This window comes from Cetorhinus maximus, chromosome 6 (genome assembly GCF_964194155.1).
Source record: "Cetorhinus maximus chromosome 6, sCetMax3.hap1.1, whole genome shotgun sequence".
NCBI classification, from domain to species: Eukaryota; Metazoa; Chordata; class Chondrichthyes; order Lamniformes; family Cetorhinidae; genus Cetorhinus; species Cetorhinus maximus.
This window is the reverse complement of record NC_135884.1, coordinates 1076649-1099524: the sequence shown is the minus strand read 5'-3', so window position 1 is coordinate 1099524 and position 22876 is coordinate 1076649. Positions and strand designations below refer to the sequence as shown.

The 22876-nt window shown below is 42.6% G+C and overlaps 1 protein-coding gene across 3 annotated transcripts in view; it reads left to right on the top strand.

Moving 5' to 3' along the window:
* qrich1 (glutamine-rich 1) overlaps positions 1 to 22876 on the top strand; it is a 61822-nt gene that overhangs the window by 21121 nt on the left and 17825 nt on the right. For all 3 annotated transcript variants that reach the window (XM_078543044.1, XM_078543043.1, XM_078543042.1), the window contains exons 3-7: positions 1399 to 2355; positions 6962 to 7133; positions 13612 to 13766; positions 21242 to 21356; positions 22091 to 22199. In XM_078543044.1, coding sequence (XP_078399170.1) covers positions 1399 to 2355; positions 6962 to 7133; positions 13612 to 13766; positions 21242 to 21356; positions 22091 to 22199 — 1508 coding nt within the window. The remainder of the gene's footprint in view (positions 1 to 1398; positions 2356 to 6961; positions 7134 to 13611; positions 13767 to 21241; positions 21357 to 22090; positions 22200 to 22876) is intronic.

Sequence of the window (22876 nt, the reverse complement as noted above, 5' to 3'; positions counted from 1 at the left end):
GGGGCCACACTTTGACAAATGGCATTTAACCTAGATATACCTGGTGCCATGCGTATTGATAGGATCAACACAATACACATATAGGCAACAATACTCATAGAAGTTGAGAGAAACGGATTGAAATATTGTGTACAGATCATCTTAAGGTTCAGGGCCTATGCTAAGAAACTGAAGCTAATGGTGGTGGGTTGTATTAATTGAATATTTCAGTGCATTAAAGAGGCTGCTGCTTATACCACATCTGGAGCAGTGAACCTAGTTTTGGTCCCCTCAACTGATGGGTGATGGTGAGGAGTTGGGGAAGGGTTCAGATGTGAATTTAAGGGTTTAAGGAGCTAGGTCTGTTTACTCTGTATAGACTTAGTGTCAATGTGATTTTATCAAATAATGAAGAGCCTAGATGACGTGTCTTTTAATAGATTTGGGAGAAACATGTGTTTTAAGAAAAAGTGAGAATGGATTAATTGTTAGGCTGCTTCTATCCCAGAGAATGGCCCTCTGACATGCCTTCATGAGGTTGCTAGGACGAATTGCATCATTGGAGGTACGTGGTTTCACAGATCACATTCGGCCTATGTGGTCTCGTGGACAAGTTTCAATCCTCTGAGAGACTTGGAGAGGAATTTTCCAGATGCTTTTTTTTCTGCTTAATGGCCATGGGGTTTGGTTTGTTTTCTCCTTCAGGAGTTTAAATGACGGGAAGAATAGGAAATGTTTAGTCACAATGACCTAGCAATCACACAAGGCTTGATGGAGCTCCCCCTTTTTCTGCCCATCGTTCCAGCACGTTTGCTGGAAGCGCACTTCTGTGGCCTATGGATGAGAGCAGGTTTAGACTTGGCTACTATGTACTCCATCACAGGCTGCTAACATTCAGCATAACCTCTCGCATGTCAAATGATCATTCAGGAATTTTGGCAGATGAGAGAGTGAAAGAATGCAATTTATTTGTCATTTTCTGAGTAACCTACATTGTGCATTTGACACTTCCTTGCTGGACAATCAAAGCAGTTGGCATCAAGCGTTATGGTAACGCTTCTTGTCTGGTCAATTCAACTAGGCTATGTTAGGTTTGGTTAGGATTATATTGTTTTACTTTCCTGTAACATTTCATGTAATGCATAAACTTGTTTAATTATACAAGCCAATTTTTAAAATTAAAATGGTGGAACTTGCCCAAAAAAGCCAATCATTAAACAAAAGTTTTCAAGATCACCCAAGGTCAATGCAGAATCCACATTTAAATAAAGTTTTACTGTGCATTAACTTAAAACTATTACACCTCCACCCTCATCCATTTCATGTTTTTAAATGGCTACAGATATATGGCTAGGATGTTAAAAGGATATAATTCTGAACCCTTTTTCAAAATGTATGTGCTTGTCATGTTTCTTCCAGGTTCAGGTTCAGGTGCAGCAATCGCCACAGCACGTCTCCGCACAGCAGCTGTCTCCCCAGCTCCATCCATCACCTGATCAGATTCAGGTACAGGTGCAGTCACAGCCAGTTACTGCCCAGCAGCAACAGTCTTCACAGCAGATTCAGGCCATGCATAGTCCTACCACAGCTCAGCAGCTTCAGGCCACTCAGATCTCTGTGCAACACATTCAGCCTTCCCAGCAAATGCAAACGTCAGAAATCTCTGATGAACACATTCAGCAGCAACAGATCCAAGCTCAGCTTGTCTCTGGCCAAACTCAGCAGATTCAGATTCAAACAGTGAGCACCCTCTCTCCCACTCAACAACAAGGGTCTCCCCGTGAAGGGGAACGGCGGTCCAGTACTTCAAATGTACTCCAACCAGTCAAGAAACGCAAGGTTGACATGCCAATCACTGTTTCATACACTATTACTGGGCAGCCCGTAGCCACAGTGCTGGCTATTCCACAGGGGCAGCAACAAGGCTATGTGTCTCTAAGACCTGACCTTTTGACAGTGGACAGTGCTCACCTCTATACAACAGCAGCTGGTACAATCACCAGCCCTAGTGGGGAGACGTGGGCCATCCCTGTGTATTCCACACAACCTCGTACTGATATGCAACAACAGACTGCCACACACGTAACCATCCCTCAGGAGGCCTACAACGTTGTGCAAGTAGGTTCACCTACTGCTGTAGCAGCTGTGAAGTTGGAGGACGATAAGGATAAATTGGTGACCTCTGGATCTGTGATGAAGAATTCTCACGAAGAGGTAGTTCATACGCTGGCCAATACCATCTTTCCAGCACAGTTCATGAACGGCAACATCCATATTCCAGTGGCAGTACAAGCAGTGGGAGGACCGTACCAGACACAAACGCAATCAGTGCAGCTGTGGGATCCCCAGCAGCAGCATCAGCCTCAACAGCTACAGGTAAGAGTTGGACTGTAAATTTTGGAAAAAGCGCAGAGCAGTTGTAATCTGCTAGCATTATGTCATCACTTTGCTCAAGACAGTCCTAGATTCCAATCTGGGCCTGGGCTGTGCTGAGCTAGCCGGGCCAGGATCTGCGGTTAGGTGCCTCCTGGATTAAAGAGCATGGGGGAAATAAAATCAGCTCTGCTTCTGGCTGATTACTGACAAGTGACGCCCATTTTAACCTACTCATATGTGAATGTTGGGCAAAGGGAAGATCAGCTGTGACCCATTCCCTGGGTCCAGACCCATGCCAACAATCCCTTTCTCAGCTTGTAGTTAAAAAATGGCTACCTTGCTGAGATGCTTGATGCTACTTAAGGTCAAGGAGCTGTAATCCAACAAGAGTTTCTTTAATGACTTATTTTCACTGCCCTTCATGAATTGTATATTTTTAACTTAAATCATGTTTTGAGTGGGTAGGTCTGAAACTGGCTCACTAGTGAATATTCACTGTTGACTGTGTGATGAAGAAAAGTGCCAACATGAACTATAGAGGCAGCTGGTGTGGCTGAGGTACTAAACGAGTACTTTGCATCTGTCTTCACTAAAGAGAATACTTCCAATGTTTCAGCAAAGGAGAAGGAGAAATTTGATACGATTAAAATAAAGGGGGGACTTAAAAGGTTGGCAGCGCTCAAAGCAGACAAGTCAGTATGTCCAGATAGGATGCATTCAAGGTTGCTGAGGGAAGTAAGGGTTGAAAAAGCAGAAGCATGTTTACAGTCTTACAATCCTCATGGGATATGTGTGCTGTAGATGACTAGAGGATTGCAAATGTTACATCTCTGTTCAGAAAGGGAAAGGATAAATACAGAAGCTAAAGACCAGCCTAACCAGTGATGGGGAAACTGTTTTGAGGGGTTAAATCAGGGATAAAATTATCACTTGGAGAACATAAGTTGATCAATGTCAGTCAGTACAGATTTGTTGAAAAAGTGTCTGACAAACTTGATTTTGTTCTTCAATGATGAAGGGTTGGTGCAGATTGTATTGTTGGTGTTGTGTATATAGACTTTCAAAAGCTGTTTGCTAACAGGTCCGTAATGTAATTTATCAAAATTCAAATCGGTGTGATTAAAGGGGGCAGTGGTAGCAGGGATATGAAACTGACTAAGGAACCAAAAGCAGAGTAATAGTGAACATATGTCCAAACAGCAAGGAGGTGTACAACAGTGGCCCTTAGGGATCGATATTAGGGCCACTGCACTTTTCTGCTCTCGATATGCAGGACAGAATTTCAGTTTGCAGCTGACAGAAAGCTTGGAAATGTTCTAAATAGTGAGGAGTGTAGTAACAGAGTACAGGAGAACACAAACTGGTGAAATGGGCAGACATGCTGCAAGTGGAATTTAATGCAGTAAATTCAGAACAAAATTTTTGGTAAGAATGAGGAGGCGCATATAAACGAAGTGATCCAATTTTGGAGGAAGTACAGAAGCAGAGATCGGTCGGTGGATCTACACAAATCGTTGAAGTGGGCAGGACAAATTAAAGCTGTTAAAGCCTATGGGATCCTTGGCTTTATTAGAAGGATCAAGTCAAAAGAAAGGAAGCTATGCTAAACCTTTAGAAATCACTGGTTAACCTTGGCTGGAGTATTGAGAGTTGTGGTCACCACACTTTAGGAGGGATGTCAAGGTCTTTGAAAAGGAGCAGAGGAAATTTGCCAGAATGGTACCGGGGATAAGTTACTCTGGTTATGTGGAGAGATTGGAGAAACTAAAATTATTATTTTTAGAACAGTAGAAGTTGATGTTTTTATTGATTCTGGGAATGTGGGTGTTGCTTATTGCCCATTCTTAATTGCTCTTGAGATGGCAGTGATGAGCTGCCACCTTAATTACAACAGAGGCTTTTCAGAGCCCCTCATTTCAGAGGGCATTTTTGAGTCAACCACATTGCTGTGGGTCGGAGTCACATATAGGCCAGACCAGGTAAGGATGGCAGATTTCCTTCCCTAAAGGACATTAGTGAACCAGATGGGTTTTTATGACAATCTGGTCACTACTACTGAGCCTAGTTTTTATTCCAGATTTAATTAATTGAATTTAAATTCCCCAGCTTCTGTGGTGGGATTTGAACTCATGCCTCTGGATTAATAGATATTCCAAATTGAGAGATTTTGTTAGAGGAGCTATGGAGAAACTTATTTCCACTGACAGCAGGAATCAGTAAGCAGAGAACCGATTTAAGATAATTGGCAAAAGAACCAGAAGGCAAATGAAAATTCTTCTTACGCAGCGATCTGCGATCTGGAATGTACCGCATGAATGTACCACTGGAAGCACATTCAGTCCTAACTTTCAAAATTCAAAAACAAATTGGACAAATACTTGAAAAGGAAACATTGCAGGGGAGGGAAACTAATTGGGTAACTACTGAAAGAGCTGGCACAGGAACAATGGACTGAATGGCTTCCTGTATTGTACCAGTATATAATTTGGGAAGCCAGTATAGACAGGATAGGCCAAATGGTCGTCTTCTGTGTTGTAACAATTCTGTGATCTTATTATCTTCTCTGTTTAAATATCTGATTTACGGACCATTGTCTTTATCTTATTCGTGTCATTTCAATAAATCTGCATGATCTTGTCTCAGTTTGCTGATGTTCCTGCAATTTGTGCTACTCCCGTATCTCTCTATCTTGTACCTCCTGAACTCCATGTACGTGTGATTCTGTGACGTTCTATATCCTCTGCCCTCTCCCTCAAACTCATCTTGTTTCCTCTTACTCTTTACCAAGACCTCAAAACATTAGAAGTCTCAACTCCCTTGGCCTTCCCTCCAACAACCAAAGGCTTTAACCACAAGCTTAGTGTCCATCTAATCACTTCCTCTTTATTTTCCCCTAGTTCCTTTAATGTACCCCTGCACAATGTGCTATCTAAATTTCTAAGTTTTATAACTTACTATGAATTCTTATAAAACTTTTCGAAGGAGTAGGAAATAGCTAGATGCATGTTATATAGTTTTTAGAAACTTGCAAATTGCTTTTTCAGAATATGCTCATGTATAAGAAGCTTGACCTCTTATTCCTCCCTGATCTATTGTAGGTGATCCATTGATTACACTGAATATTCATTCTTTAATTACTCAAAACCCTTTGGTTATCGTCATCTGGCTGATAACCGCATAAACACAATCCTAAAATATATCAAAACTATTACATAGTTCTAAATTCACTGCTTAAACTGTCCTGGGATAGCACCCTGTTCTGAACCTGAAACAAATGCAGTGCTGTGATCATATGTATTCATTCTCCCTATATAGAGCTCCAGTGGAAATGCTTTTGTCTGGTTTTTGCTACATCTGCAACATTGAGTTTGCATAATACATCTTTAAGGTGGCAGGAAATTCCTAAATGGATTGAATTCCAATCTGAACATTGATCTTCAAATGGAGTTTGAAGAATTCAAAACTTAAAATAGAGAAAAATAAATGTAACACATCTTAGTTAATTCTTCATCACCCCTGTGCCTCAACAGAATTTGGTTATTAAAACAGTTCATAATACATTCCCCTCCATTTTTCTGGAAGAATCTGCTACCAATATGCAGATTATACATATTTCATTTTTAATTAGATCAAATTCTGGTTGTTGATCAAAACCAAATTGAGATGTTTAATTCCTGAGTTACTGTACTTTGCGTTCAATTTCACCCATACTAATTTAAATAATTGTGGGAACTTGAGCTAATGATTTATTGAGTTGTCAGCATCTAGTAACATGTCTAGACCCACACACCTGGATTGTAGCAATCTAATTGAACTTGCATGTGTACCTGTGTATAACAAAAGTATAAGATTCATATTTTTGTGGCTCTCCTATTTTTGAAAAGTAATAGAGTAGGACCATAAGTTTTAAACCAGGGTATAGAGGAAAAAATACTCACCAAATCCTGGTGTCTGCAGATCAGAAACTTAGATTCCTGAACACAAGGGAAGAGAAGTTGTCTAGACTGGTTCCAAAGAGATGGAAAAAGACAATTACTGACTCAGCCTTGCCGTAATTGGAACTCTTTGGCAAAAAAACTCCTTGTATTCAAAAACAGTTCTTCCATATAATTAACACATTTCTCATTTGTTTCATGTATTAGCATTTTGTGAAATAATTTTTGATATCTCTGATTGTAAAATTTAACAGCTGCCCATGCAAGCTTATACTGCCTGCCAATTTGAGCTAAGCGTAAAACATAGTATGAAACAACTTAATTCAGTTAGCAGAGTGTTAATAAGCTAACTGTTAAACCCCGGATATCTCAACTCTGCAAGGGCAATTTACATCAATAAGTCTATTTCCATAAAAGCTCGAGAGAAAAAGGTTCGATATAAAACCCAAAAGCCTAAGGGAGCAATGTTACAGAAAAGAGTGAAACTCCAATAAGTGGTTTGCAGGGCCTCATCTATTCTGTACTTACAGGATAAAGCAGCTAGCCCATATTTGATGAGTCTCTTTCAGTTTTGTGCTGTTTTATATTTATTGTTCGTAGCGGGTAAATGTTTCCTGAATTTACTACGACATTATAAGCATTCTGAAAGCATTTCCCTTTTTCGTCACTAGGCTCAATCAGTGCAGGTTGCTGAGGTGGAATCTCAACCACCTCCGCCTCCAGAAGTGCTTTTGCCAAACACCTTGAAACCAGAGGAAGGCCTTGGTGTCTGGAAAAGTTGGGCAGAGACCAAGAATGCAGAGTTTGAGAAGGACTCTGAGAACAGGCCAGCTCCAATTGGTAGTAAGTATTATTACAGCTGAAGTAAGATACTAAATTTTTTTTTTATTCATTCATGTACAGTTAAATGCAGTAGTATTTGGGGCTGTGTGACCTCAAGACATCTGGAACTAAAAATCTCAAGAGTGGAAACTTGGGCCAGAGATACAGTTGTGCAGTGCATTTGAGCCTGCTGTGGTTTGGCAGATTATTACCAAGGATCTTAACTGCCTCTATCAGTAAAATGGTTGCTTAGAGCTGTGTAAAAAGATTGAACAAATCTTTCCGTCCCCCACCCCACCCCACCCCTACTTTTCTCAGAGTAGGGATAAATAAAAGATTGGATGCATTATTAGGTGTTTGATTTGGTCATGTATTTCCAAAACTGTAGCTGCTGTTATTGAAGAGTTCAGTATTGAAGGTATTTCTTCAAAAGAGCTGATAATCAATTGGAAAAAATTATTCATCTTCAAAAGTAGTGCTGTCTCAGTTTTTTAAAGTTACATTAATATTGAATGTACAGGGAGGGCAAGCAGACCTATAGCTTTCTGCCATGTTCTCCAGAGGTGTGTGCCAGTGCAATCCTAAATTAAGTTTAGCAAGAGGGGAGAGCATGGCGAGTCTTGAAAAGAGGTGCAAGTCAGGAGAGGGCGGTGAGAGTTCACATTGAGGCTGGGTCAAGTCTATGGATGGACCACAACTGGAAAAGAATCAAAGCCTGATGTCACAGGGAAACAGGAAAGTGGTTGGTGAGTATTTTCCTTTGAAAATTAATCTAATTTATTAGTATTTGTAAGGTTTTATTAAGCTTTACCAGCAGAAGTAAATTGTGAGAGTAATTATATTTAATTCAGAAAATAAATTAATTAACACATCATAAAAATAGCAGGGCAGGTGATGTGTTATGACTGCATAAGTGGGACCTACTGGACACCAGTGTGATCCGGGCCAAACCTGTCCGCAGTAAGTGTCTGTGGCTTGAGGAGCTTCAGCTCAGAGTTATTGAGCTGGAGGCCGAGCTGTAGACACTGCAATGCATCAGGGAGGGGGAAAGTTACCTGGATGTTTTATCCCAGGAAGCAATCAGACTCCTTATGATAGGACCTTCTGATTTGGTCTATGTTCAGGGACAGGAGGGTGTGACTGTGAGTGAGGCAGGTATGGGGATGTAGAAGGTAGAAGTGGAGGAGCCTCAACCCTTGCAATTGTCCAACAAGTTCGAGATTCTTGCAACCTGTATGGATGAAAGCAAGAGCTACAAGGTGGATAAGCAAACTGACCATGGCACCGTGGTACATGAAGCCATTCAAGCAGGGAGAGTTAATAGGAATGTAATAATGGTAGAGAACAGTAAAGTCAGAGGGATAGACACAGTTCTCTGCAATCGAGAGCATGCGGCCACACGGCTGTGTTGCCTGTCCAGTGCCATGGTTCGGGAGATAGTGGCATTGTCACTGGACTACTATTCCAGAGGCCCAGGGTAATCCTCTGGTGACCTGGGTTCAACTCCCACCATGGCAGATGGTGAAATTTGATACCAACAAAAATCTGGAATTAAAAGTCTGATGATAACCATGAAACAATTGCTGATTGTCGTAAATACACACCTGGTTCACTAACGCCCTTTAGGGAAGGAAATCTGCTGTCCTTACCTGGCCTGGCCTACGTGTGACTCCAGGTGCACAGCAATGTGGTTGACTCTTAAATGCCCCCTGAACAAGGACAGTTAGGGATGGGCAATAAATGCTGGCCTAGTCAACAATGCCAACATCCCATGAACGAATAAAAAAAATCTGCTCGGGGTCGGAGAGGAACTTGCAATGGGAAGGGGAGGATGCAGGATCTGTACCGTTGGGGCGGCCTTCATCTGAACCATGCTGGGAAGTGTGTTCCAGCGAGTCGTATAACTGGGGTGGCAGAGAGGGCTTTAATCTAAATAGTGGGGGAAGGGTTCATGCAAGAGGAGATGTAGTAAATCAAAGGTAATGATGAGATAACAGAGCAGGTTATCCACTTGGGTAATGATATCCAGAGTGTGGACTAAGAAACAGGGTCCTGCTTTGGGATTATGAGCAGGTAGGGGCCAAATTAAAAATCAGAACCTCAAAGGTAGTAATCTCTGGATTATTACCTGAGCCACAAACATTGGCATTGGGCAAGATTAAAGAGATGAATGCGTGACTCAAAGATTGGTGTGAGGAAAATGGTTTTTGATTCATGGGGACAGGCACCAGTACTAGGGCAAGTGGGATCTGTACCGTTGGGGCGGCCTTCATCTGAACCATGCTGGGAAGTGTGTTCCAGTAAGTCGTATAACTGGGGTGGCAGAGAGGGCTTTAATCTAAATAGTGGAGGGAAGGGATCATGCAAGAGGAGATGTAGTAAATCAAAGGTAATGATGCGATAACAGAGCAGGTTATCCACTTGGGTAATGATATCCAGAGTGTGGCAGGAAGGGACAGAGTGTACAAACTTAAAAGTGCACCAGTAGATAAGGCCATAGATTGTAAAAATGGTAAAAAGGCAGAGTTAAAGGCTCTGTATCTTAATGTTACGAATGCTGCATGTAAAATGGGTGAATTATTAGCACTAATAGCCATTTCGGAAACATGGTTGCAGGGTGACCAAGGCTGGAACCTGAATATTGAAGGGTATTTGACGTTTCAAAACAATAGGAAGCAAGGAAAAGGTGGTTGGGTGGCTTGTTACTTACGGATGTCATTAGTACAGTAGTGAGAGGTGACCGTGGCTCAAAAGAGCAAGATGTAGAATCAGTTTGGATTAAGATAAGAAATAGTAAAGGTCACTTGTGGGAGTAGCTTATAGGCCCCCAAATGGTAGTTGCACAGGAAGAAATAAATGGGGCATGTAAGAAAGGTACCGTAGTAATCATAGGTGACTTTAATCATCTTGTTGTTTGGGTGAATTACATTGACAAAGGCAACCTGGAAAATAAGTTCATAGTGTATTTGGGACAGTTTCTTAGAGCAGTACGTTCTAGCACCAACCAGGGAGCAGACTATTCTCGACCTGGTGGTGAGCAGTGAGACAGGATCAATAAATAACCTCAGAGGAAAGGAGCCTCTAGGCAACAGCAATCATAACATGATAGAATTTCATCTTCAGTTTGAAGAGGAGAAGTGTGGGTTTAAGACTGGTGTATTAAACCTGAATAAAGGTAAGTATAAGGGTATGAAAGCAGACTAGCTAAAGTGAATTGGGAAACTAGGTTGAAAGGTAGGACAGTAGAGATGCAGTGGCAGATTTTTAAGGAAACATTTAATAACTTTCAGCAAAGAGTTATCCCAGCAAGAAAGAAAGACTCTTTTGAGAAGGATACACCATTCATGGCTGAATAAGGATGTGAAGGATAGTATCAAATTGAAAGAAACACTGTATAAATCCACACAGATTAATGGTAAGTCTGTATATTGGTCAAATTTTAAGAACCAGCAAAGAATGACTTAAAAAAAAAAGGGAGAAAGAAGAGTGAGAGAAAGCTAGCAAGCAATAGAAAAGCAGATAGTAAGAGTTTCTAAATAGGAAAAGAGTAACTAAAGCTAGTGTTGGTCCACTGGAGAGAGAGCCTGAGGAATTGATGATGGAAAACAGGCAGAGGTGTTGAACAGGTATTTTGTGTATTCACTGTAGAAGACTTAGAAAGCTTCCCAATTATGCTTGAAAATTAAGAGGTGAACGGAAGGGAGGAATTTTAAAATTGCCATGACTTGGGATAAGGTGCTGGGAAAACTGTTAGACCTAAAGGCTGACAAGTTCCCAGGACCAGATGGCCTGTATCCTAGGTTCTTAAAAGAATTGGCTGCAGAGATAGTAGATGCATTGGTTATAATCTTCCAAAATTCCTTAGATTCTGAAAGGGTTGCTGTGAATTGGAAAATGGCTAATGTCACACATTTATTCAAGAAAGCGGGGAGACAGAAAGCAGGAAACTACAGGCCAGTTAGCCTAACAGCTGTCATAGGGAAATTGCTGGAATCCAGCATTAAGGAGGTTATAGCAGGTTACTTAAAAAATAATAATTTGATCAGGCAGAATCAACATGGCTTTGTGAAATCGTGTTTAACTAATCTGTTCGGGTTTTTTGAGGAAACAACAAGCAAGGTGGATAAAGTGGGACCTGTAGATGTGGTGTACTTGGATTTCCAGAAGGCATTTTGATAAGATGCCACACCAAGATTACATAGTGTAGGGGGTAACATATTAGCATGGCTAAAGGATTAGCTAGCTAACAGGAAGCAGACAGTATGGATAAATGGCTCTTTTCCAGGTTGGCAAGCTGTTACTGATGGAGTGCCAAAGGGATCAGTGCTGGCGCCTGAACTATTTGCAATCTACACCAATGCTTTGAATGAAAGGGCTGAATGTATGGTAGCTACATTTGCTGGTGCCACCAAGATAGGTAGGAAAATACATTGTCAAGTGGAAGTTGAGAGTCTGCAAAGGGATATAGACAGGTTAAGTGAGTGGGAAAAATTTGGCAGATGGAGGGAGTACAATGTGGAAAAATGTGAACAAAAACAAAAATACCTGGAAAAGCTCAGCAGGTCTGACAGCATCTGCGGAGAGGAACACAGTTAACGTTTCGAGTCCGAATGACTCTTCGTCAGAACTAAGGGAAAATAGAAAAGAGGTGAAATATAAGCTGGTTTAAAGGAGGGTGGGACAGGTAGAGCTGGGTAGAGGGCCTGTGATAGGTGGAGATAACCAAAAGATGTCATAGACAAAAGGACAAAGAGGTGTTGACGTTGGTGATATTACCTAAGGAATGTGCTAATGGGGACATTAAGGGTGGAAAGCAGAACGAGCAAGGGACAGATAGCCCTAGTGGGGGTGGAGTGGGGGGGAATCAAAATAGGCTAAAAGGTAGAGATAAAACAATGGATGGAAATACATTTAAAAATAATGGAAATAGGTGGGATAAGAAAAATCTATATAAATTATTGGAAAAGGGGGGATCGGAAAAGGGATGGGGAAGGAGGAGAGAGTTCATGATCTAAAGTTGTTGAAAGATGTCAACTTGCTCACTTTGGCAGGAAAAATAGAAAAACGGTATGCTATTTAAATGGAGAGAGATTGCAGAACTCAGTAGTACAGGGGGATCTGGGTGTCCTGGTACATGAATTACAATAGGTTAATACGTAGCTACAGCAAGTGATTAGGAAGGTAAATGGAATGTTGGTGTTTATTGCCAGGGCAATGGAATATAAAAGTAGGAAGATTTACTGCAGCTGTGTAGAGCCATGGTGAGACCACATCTGGAATATTGTGTACAGATTTGGCCTCCTTGTTTGAAAAAAGGTATTAATTGCGGTAGCAGTTCAGAGAAGGTCCAATCGACTTATTCCTGGGGTGAGGGGCTTGTCTTAAGTAGAAAGGTTGAACAGGTTGGGCCTATATCTATTGGAGTTCAGAAGAATGAAAAGCGATCTTATTGAAATATAAGATCCTGAAGGGATTTAATAGGATGGACACTGGAAAGTTGTTTCCACTTGTCGGGGAGACTAGAACCAGGGAACACAGTTTAAGAATAAGAGGTCGGCCGTTTAAGATGGACATGAGGAGAATTTATTTTTGAGGGTCAGTCTAAAATTAGTCGGTGGAATCCTCTTCCCCAGAAAGCAATGGAGGCTGGGTCATTGAATTTATTGAAGGCAGAATTAGATTTTTGATAGACCAGGGTAATGGGGGGGGGGATGTTGCGGCAGACAGCAAAGTGGATTTGAGGCATAATCAGATCAGCCGTGATCTTATTGAATGGTGGAGCAGGCGTGAAGGGCTGAATGGCCTGCTCCTGCTCCTAAGTCCTATGTTCCTAAGTCAGCCATTTTTTGGAGTGGGGCGGAAGGGACAGCTGACTCATTCCAGGCCCTTCTATTGAACCCTCTGGCCTACCCTTTAGTTCCCCACCATTTCATCTCCGAATAACTGGCATATTGTTTTTCCTTTAGGTTTACATAGGGTACAGTGATGAACTATGAAGCAGTTCTAGCTCCCTTACAGTGTTTTGCGCAAAAATTGTTGTAAGCCCACTGCACAAACATGCTTGCACATACACCTTTGTTTCTTCAACTTGTTTGTTACCTTGACTAGAATCAATAGAGATGAAAAAAAACTAATGCTACAGGGGGAGGGTTAGCATGTAGTTGAGGTCCCTTTGGGCCATTTCTTTGCGGCCACTATTTTGGGGAAAGATCTTCCTGCCAAAACATTGATCTGTCGTTTTCTCTCTTTAGATAGTGTAAGTTCCACTTCTACTTTAAGCAGAGCTAACATTTGATGATATGTGAAATTGGGACATCCAAAAAAGATTTGATTAATGCATTTGTTCACTATTAATTTGTTTAAAGAAACACTTCCATTGTATCATGTTCATCTTTTCCACGTGCCTGTGACATGTGATAGCAGCAATCTTGCATGTTGACCATAAAAGTTGTGACTGATAAGTATGCTGGGTAATCATGGTGTTTCCTTCCCCTCTAAGGGCGTCAGCCATTGCGCTTCCAGGAAGACCTTCTATCATCAGCAGTGGCAGAACTAAATTATGGTCTGTGTCTCATGCTAAAAGAAGCTCGCAATGCAGAGGGTGAGGCATACAACCCGGACATGGTGTATTATATATGTCTCTGCATACAAAAGGTACAGCCCGTTGACTGAATATATGCATAGCAATTCAGAATTTTCAAACAACTGTGACATTCAATAGGAGGAATTGATTGTTAAAATGGAGAGTATATGTGTGTATACATTGTGAGTGAAAAAGGATATAGAATGCAATCCCTTTTATCAGGTTACAGTGGCAGTTTTCACATTACTAATGTTTCCTTTGTAAAATAAAATTGGGAATGCCAGAAATCAATAATTAATGGCAAATTGTTAAATATGCCCGGCAGGCCAGTCTGTAAATGTGAAGAGAAAAAAATGAATTAGCATATGCACATTTCAAAACAGTACACATAAGTATTGCACCCAGGACATAAAACTGTCTTTCTCTTGACCGAGATCTGTGTATATCCATATATTTTGGTTTTGAACTGCATTTTTAGTGTATCCATTTCTCTGACAAACATGTGACTGCACTGTCATCAGCAATGTGCCTGGGTTACTGCAGCTGGAAGTGCTGCTGAATGGCAAAGCAAAATGGTGTTTCTGTCTTACCTTCCATCTGGGGTCTGTCCTCTTGAGACAACTTTTAAATGCCTACAGCTGTGCACAACCAGGGTTACATGCAATGTACAACACACAAACAGGCCGTTGAGCCCAACTGGCCTGGGCCCATGTTCATGCTCCAAATGAACCTTCTCCACTAGTTACTTCATCTCACCCTTTTGGCATATTCTATTTCTTTCTCATTCATGCATTTATCCAGCTCCTGGGGGAATAGTGGTATTGCCACTGGGCTAGCAATCCAGGGACTCTGGGGACCTGGGTTTGAATCCCACCATGGTGGAATTTGAATTCAATCGATAAAATCTGGAATTAAAAGTCTAATGATGACTGTTGTCAACTCATCATAAAAGTCCATCTGGTTCACTAATGCCTTTTAGAGAAGGAAATCCGTTGTCCTTACCTGGTCTGGCCTACGTGTGACTCCAGACTTGCAGCAATGCAGTTTTTTAAAAATTCATTCACAGGATGTGGGCTTCGCTGGCTGGGCCAGCATTTATTGCCCATCCCTAATTGCCCTTAAGAAGGTGGTGGTGAGCTGCCGCCTTGAACTGCTGCAGTCCATGTGGTGTAGGTACACCCACAGTGCTGCTAGGAAGGGAGTTCAGGATTTTGACCCAGTGACAGTGAAGGAACAGCAATATATTTTCAAGTCGGGCTGGTGAGTGACTTGGAGGGGAACTTCCGGGTGGTGGTGTTCCCATGTGTCTACTGCCCTTGTCCTAGATGGTAGTGGTCATGGGTTTGGAGCCTTGGTGAATTCCTGCAGTGCACCTTGTAGCTGGTGTACACTGCTGCTGCTACTGTCGATGATAGAGGGAGTGAATGTTTGTGGATGTGGTGCCAATTGGATGGTGTCAAGCTTCTTGAGCGTTGTGGGAGCTATACTCATCCAGGCAAGTGGAGTATCCCATCACACTCCTGCCTTGTAGATGGGGGACAGGCTTTGGGGAGTCAGGAGGTAAGTTACTTGTCAGAGTTCCTGGCCTCTGATCTTATTTTTTGATTAGTTTAATGCATTTCAATAATTTAATTTATTGCCCATTCCTAATTCTAAGAGTCATAGACCAGATGAGGTAAGAATGGCAGATTTCCTTCCCTAAAGGACATTAGTTTTTACAACATTGGTTTCATGGGATCATGGCATTAATTTTTATTGAATTCAAATTCCACCATCTGCCGTGGGATTCGAACCCGGGTCCCCAGGGCATTACCCTGGGTCTCTGGATTACTACCACTACCCAATCGCCTCCCCAAATACTTGTAGCCACAGTATTTATATGGCTAGTCCTTCATTTTCTGGTCAGTGGTAGCCCCCAGGATGTTGATATTGGGAGATTCAGTGATGGTAATGCCATTGAACGTCATGGGGTGATGGTTAGATTCTCTTGTTGGAAATGGTCATTACCTGGCACTCGTGTGGTATGAAATTACTTGCCACTTGTCAGCCCAAGCCTGGTCTTGCTGCATTTGGACATGGACTGCTTCAGTATCTGAGGAGTCGCGAATGGTGCTGAACATTGTGCAATCATCAGCGAACATCCCCACTTTAAACCTTATGATGGAAGGTCATTGATGAAGCAGCTGAAGATGGTTGGGCGCAGGACACTACCCTGAGGAACTCCTGCAGTGATGTCCTGGAGCTGAGATGACTGACCTCCAACAACCACAACCATCTTCCTTTGTGCTAGGTATGACTCTAACCAGTGGAGACTTTTCTTCCTGATGCCCATTGACTCCAGTTTTGCTAGGGCTCCTTGATGCCACACTCGGTCAAATGTGGCTTTGATGCCAAGGACTGTCACTCTCACCTCACCTCAGGAGTTCAGCTCTTTTGTCCATGTTTAAGCCAAGGCAGTAAAGAGGTCAGGAGCTGAGTTGCCCTGGCAGAACCCAAACTGGGTGTCAGTGAGCAGGTTATTGCTAAGTAAGTGTCACTTGATAGCACTGTTGATGGTTCCTTCCATTGATGATGATTAAGAGTAGACTGATGGGGCAGTAATTGGCCGGGTTGGATTTGTCCTACATTTTACCTGTGCAATTTTCCACATAGCTGGGTCGACGCCAGAGTTGTAGCTGTACTGGAACAGCTTGGCTAGGGGCGCAGCAAGTTCTGGAGTACAAGACAATGTCAGAACATTGTCAGGGCCCATAGCCTTTGCAGTATCCAGTGCCTTCAGCTGTTTCTTGATACCGTGTGGAGTGAATCAGTGCTCTCTGCAAGCCACTTGGTTGTATCAAACCGCTAGAAAATCAATAAGGAATGAAACCAGACGGACTACCCGGCATCGACCTGGGCACCGGAAGCGACAACAACAAACCCAGCCCTGTCGACCCTGCAAAGTCGTCCTCACTGAAATTGGGGGATTGTGCCAAAATTGGGAGAGGTGCCCCACAGACTAGTCAAGCAACAGCCTGACATAGTCATTCTCACGGAATCATACCTTACAACTAACAACCCAGGCACCACCAACACCATCCCTGGGTATGGCCTGTCCCATCGGCAAGACAGACCCAGCAGAAGTGGCAGCACCGTGGTATACAGTTGGGAGGGAGATAACCTGGGAGTCCATATCATAGACTCCAGACCCCATGACATTAGCAAGGAAGCCTCCTGCTGATAACCATGCACTGTTCTCTGCCCCCCACCAGCTGATGAATCAGTACTCCTCTATATTGAAGGAGGAAGCACCAAGGGTGCAGAATGTAATCTGGATGGGAGGGCATCAATGCCCATCACCAAGAGTGGTTCGGTAACACCGCTACTGACCGAGCTGGCCGGTCATAGGACATAGCTGCTAAACTGGGTCTGCGGCAGGTGATGAGGAAACCAACAAGAGGGAAAAACATACTTGACCTCATCCTCACCAAACCTGCCAGCTGCAGATGCATCTGCCCATGACAGTATTGATAGGAGTGACCACTGCACAGTCCTTGTGCAAACCAAGTACCGCCTTCACATTGAGGATACCCTCCATTATTGTGTGGCACTAACACGGTGCTAAATGGGAAAGATTTCAAGCAGATCTAGCAACTCTAATGGACATCCAAGAGGTGCTGTGGGCCATCAGCAGCACCAGAATTGTACTCCACCACAATCTGTAACCTCATGGCCTGGCATATCCCCCATTCTACCATTACCATCAAGCCAGGGGATCAACCCTGGTTCAATGAAGAGTGCAGGAGGGCATGCCAGGAGCAGCACCAGGCTTACCTAAAAATGAGGTGTTAATCTGGTGAAGCCACAACACAGGGCTACTTGCGTACCACACAGCATAAGCAGCAAGTGATAGGCAGAGCTAAGCGATTCCACAAGCAAAGGATCAGATCTAAGCTCTGCAGTCCTGCTACATCCAGTTGTGAATGGTGGTGGACAATCAAACAACTCACTGGAGGAGGAGGCATCACAAATCTCCCCATCCTTAATGATGGAGGAGCCCAGCACAGCAGTGCAAAAGATAAGGCTGAAGCATTCGCAACAATCTTCAGCCAGAAGTGCTGAGTGGATGATCCATCTCTGCTTCCTCTGGAGGCCCCAGCATCACAGATGCCAGTCTTCAGCCAATTTGATTCACTCCACATGATATTAAGAAACGGCTGAAGACACTGGATACTGCAAAAGCCATGGGCCCTGACAATATTCCAGCAATCGTACTGTAGACTTGTGCTCCAGAACTTGCTGTGCCCCTAGCCAAGCTGTTCCAGTACAGCTACAACACTGGCATCTACCCGGCTATGTGGAAAATTGCTCAGGTATGCCCTGTACACAAAAAGCAGGACACATACAACCCGGCCAATTACTGCCCCACCAGTCTACTCTCGATCATCAGCAAGGTGATGAAAGGCAGCATTTGACTGAGTGTGGCATCAAGGAGCCCCAGCAAAACTGGAGTCAGCAGGAATCGGGGGGAAAAACTCTCTACTGGTTGGAGTCATACCTAGCATAAAGGAAGATAGTTGTGGTGGTTGGGGGTCAATCATCTGAGCTCCAGGACATCACTGCAGGAGTTCCTCAGCCTAGTGTCTGAGCCTCAACTATTTTTTAGCTGGTTCATCAATGACCTTCCTTTCATCATAAGGTCTAAATTAGGGATGTTCGCTAATGATTGCGCAATGTTCAGCACCATTCACGGTTCCTTAGAAACTGAAGCAGTCCATGTCCAAATGCAGCAAAACCTGGACAATATCCAGGCTTGGGCTGACCAGAGGCAAGTAACATTCACGCTGCAGAAGTGCCAGGCAATGACCATCTCCAATAAGAGAGAATCTAACTATCGCCCGTTGACATTCAATGGCATTACAATTGTTGTATCGTCCGCTATCAACATCCTGGGGGTTGCCATTGACCAGAAACTGACCTGGGCCAGTCATATAAATACTGTGGCTACAAGAGCAGGTCAGAGGCTAGGAATTCTGCGGAGTGTAACTCGCCACCTTACTCCCCAAAGCCTGTCCACCATCTACAAGTCAGGAGTCTGATGGAATGCTCTCCACTTGCTTGGATCGGTGCAGTTCAACAACACTGAGGAAGCTCAGCACCATCCAGGACACATCAGCCCCACTTGGTTGACACCCTATCCACAAACATTCACTCTCTCCACCACCAACGCACAGTGGCAGCAGTGTGTACATCTAGAAGATGCACTGCAGGAACTCACCAAGGCTCCTTTGACAGCACCTTCCAAACCCCTGACCGCTACCGTCTAGAAGAGCGAGGGCAGCTGACACATGGGAACACCACCACCTAGAAGTTCTGCACCAAGCCACGCACCAGTCTGACTTGGAAATATATCGCCATTCCCTCACTGTCGCTGGGTCAAAATCCTGGAACTCTCTCTCTCTCTCTCTCCCCCGCCCCCCCCAAACCAAACAGCACTGTAGCTGTACCTACACGACATGAACTGCAGTGGGTTAAGGGAGGCAACTCGCCACCACCTTCTTGAGGGCAACTAGGAATGGGAAATAAATAAAGGCAAAATACTGCAGATGCTGGAAATCTGAAACAAAAACAAAAAATGCTTGATGGTGACATCCTGTTGGTGGAGAATACCACTCATGTTGCATAGTAGCAGCATGAAATAGCTAGTTTCATCTGTTGCTCAAATTTTTGAAATACCTTTGCCCTTCCAAGATAATCTGAGGTGGACTGGGCACTTTCCAGGGCCAAAAGTGACAGCCTTGGGCCCAATCATGAGTTTAGGTGATATACAGTGCAAAAAGATCGGATCAGGGTAGCTATTATCCTGCAGGATGTCTTTGGATATCATAGCGATCTAGACCTGCCACCATGAATCAGTATTCATTGAGCTTATGAACTCGGCAACTCGCGCAGTTGAGCTCAGCTTTAACGACACCATGTCTGCCCAAATAGATAGTGTTGCCATGGGATCCCCTCTAGGCCCAACTCTCGCAAACATCTTTGTTGGGTTCCATGAGAAAAGTGTCTTCGATGGAATGACACCCAACCTCCCACCCCTCGCATATTCCCGATATGTGGATGATACGTTTGCTATATTTAAATCTGCAGCTGCATTTAATAATTTCTTTGCATATCTTAATGGGCTCCATCCTGTGGTCAAATTCACCTTTGAAATGGAGTGCCAAATGAACTCCCTTTCCTTGACCTAGTTAAGAAATCTACCAAGGGGTTCTCTGCCATGGTCTACCGCAAGCCTACCTTCACTGGTCAATACATGCATTGGGATTCATACAGTTCCACACGCTATAAGATTGGCCTCATCAGAAACCTCGTAAATAGAGCTGAGCCATTTGCTGCTAGTGCAAGCTTGATGCTGAAATTGGGCACATCAAAGAAATCCTGCAGGACAATGGCTACCCCGATCAGACCATTTTATGTTGTATATCACGTAAACTCGTGAATGAGCCCAAGGCTGTCACGTTCAGCCCTGAAAAGTGCCCAGTCTACCTCAGATTACCCTGGAAGAGCAAAGGTATCTCAAAAATTTGAGCAACAGGTGAAGCTAGCTGTTTCACGCTGTTACTATGAGTAGCAGTATGAGTGGTATTCTCCACTAACAAGATGCTGCCATCAAGCCAAAAATACGTTCTGCCTATCGCACACAAATAAATTATGTGGTATATGAATTTCAGTGCCAGTGTGATGCTAGGTATGTAGGCCATATGTTCCAAAGACTGGCGGATCGTATCAAACAGCATGTCCCAGCCGCTGTTCACAACAGGCAAGGTACAGACCATACCCAACCAGCCGTGCTTGCAAAACTCAAAATAGTGCCCAACATTAGATGTGATTCCACGATTGGACGACACTTGCTAAATAAAATTCAGTGTGCTCAGAATAACGCTGACAACCTATTTAAGATTTTCAGTCGGGCTCACATTGTTACACATAAGCTTGTACTGGAAGCTACTTATATTAATATACAAGGTCCTGTTCTTCGCAGACAGAAAGAGCATGTACATACATTGTGCCTGTTTCAGCTAAATAAAATAAGTGACAGCCATTCGTTGGTTCATTCTCCAGGGAAATGCGTTGACCAGTCGGAGTCAAGCTGCCTGGTTTGAATTGCAAACAATGCTTGGCAGTTAACTGTCAGCCACCATCAACTGGTGCATTCTCAAGGCACTACCTCTTGCAATAACAGTCCACTTGCTAACCAATCAGCACTTCTCATACAATATAAATTTGTTGTTTTCCCTGGCATTGATGTTTCCTTTGCAAATTGTCCTGATGAGTGCAAGACGAAAAGCTTCAACCAAACATGTTTCTTTTTCAGCAATACTCAAGTTCTGTACCACCAAATATTTTTTAAAAAGCACCTTCCACTCCAGTTTACCCTGCTCCATATATCTGAAGCACAATACAAGTTTTACACATGGCTGATTTCAGTATGAACAAAGATTGTAGATGTGCTAAATGTTATTTATTTCATTTTTATGGAAAATTTATTTTTTGAAATTTTTTTCAGTACCTATTTGAAAATGGCAGGGTAGATGATATATTTTCAGATATCTACTATACAAGGTTCACTGAGAAATTACAAGAGGTGTTGAAGGATTGGCAACCTCAGATCAGCTCTTTGGGTAAGTGAATATTTATGTCCATATATTCCTCCATCAGGTAGTACATGAGATGGGTATGGGGGGCAGTTTTAAGCAGCATTTGTGTTGTAGTTATTTTTGCTTAAAAACAGTACTTAATGCTAAACCAATGACACCAAAAGACATGTCCAAGTGTTTAAGGGCTTTGTTAGATTTTCATATGCTATCACCCAAGACTGCAATAATTTTTCTGCTCTACAGATTGGGGAATTGAGAGTTTATCTCTTGATTATGCTACCAAATGCATTCTGAATGTGCATGTACGCTTTAGTAAGAAGCACATTTATATTTCCTCTGTACGAACATCAATTTGATTAGAAACATTGCAAATATAAAACCCAATCCTTCCTATTTAACAATTGCTGTGTACCTCTTGTTTCTTGCATCCTTATTAATCATCAGAACACCTCGAGATTAGCTGAAAAACTGCCAGGATATTTTGAGAATGCTTTATTTCAAATAAAAGACATCTCATTTCAACATCTCAGTGGCATCTTATTAACCGCTTCTTTGTGCTCTGAGTTGTGATGGTTAATTCAGCCACTTGATTGAGAACTAACTGAATTCCCTCTGAAAAGAATGTTAATCAAACATTTAGGGGGGGCATTGATATTCACAACCAAGCTGGGAGTTCTTACCAGTTAAATATATAGCGCTGCTTGCAAAATAGTTAATGTCAAGTCTGAAAGTAAATACAGCACTGTATTGTTTAATAGGTTACCTGATCCCCAGCCACATCACAGAGGAGATGCTGTGGGAATGCAAGCAGCTCGGTGCTCATTCACCTTCCACCCTCCTTACAACTCTCATGTTCTTCAACACCAAGTGAGTTTCCCTTTTAAGTTACTTGAACCTGAAATTCTTAATCCTTGAGCATTTGCTTATTCTGGATGCGAGCAACCCACGTGTATTATTCCCTGGTTTTCTCCTTCAGGAGCTATGAACTGTTGAGTATTTTAGCATTCTGTTTTTATTCATGTTTGCTATTTCTAACTTCATCTGAATTATTTTTTAAAGAGCACCAATGGAATGAGGGGCCATCTTTTAGCTGTTTCACTTAATATAGGCTGCATCTTTACAATTGCAGAAAGTCACAGAAATAATCCTGATTAAACTTGTCCTTGATTAAAAAACTGAAGCTTCTTTTTATTACAACCATTCCCCTTGGTGTTTAATTTTTTTCCCCTATGTTAAACTGTACGATTATCCAAAATGATTCTCTTCCTTTTGTCCACATTCCTGTTTGAACAGAAGTTATAGAATAGAATTTATATTCTTTATTATTCTTTATTTCCTCCTTCAATGTCCTTTAGGGAAGGAAATCTGCTGTCCTTACCTGGTCTGGCCTACATGTGATTGCAGATCCACAACAATGTGGTTGACTCTTAAATGCCCTTTGAATGAGGGTAATTAGGGATGGACAATAAATGCTGGCCTAGCCAGCAACGCCCACATCCCATGAATGAATAAAAATTAAAAAAAGAATGTTAAGTAGTAGAATG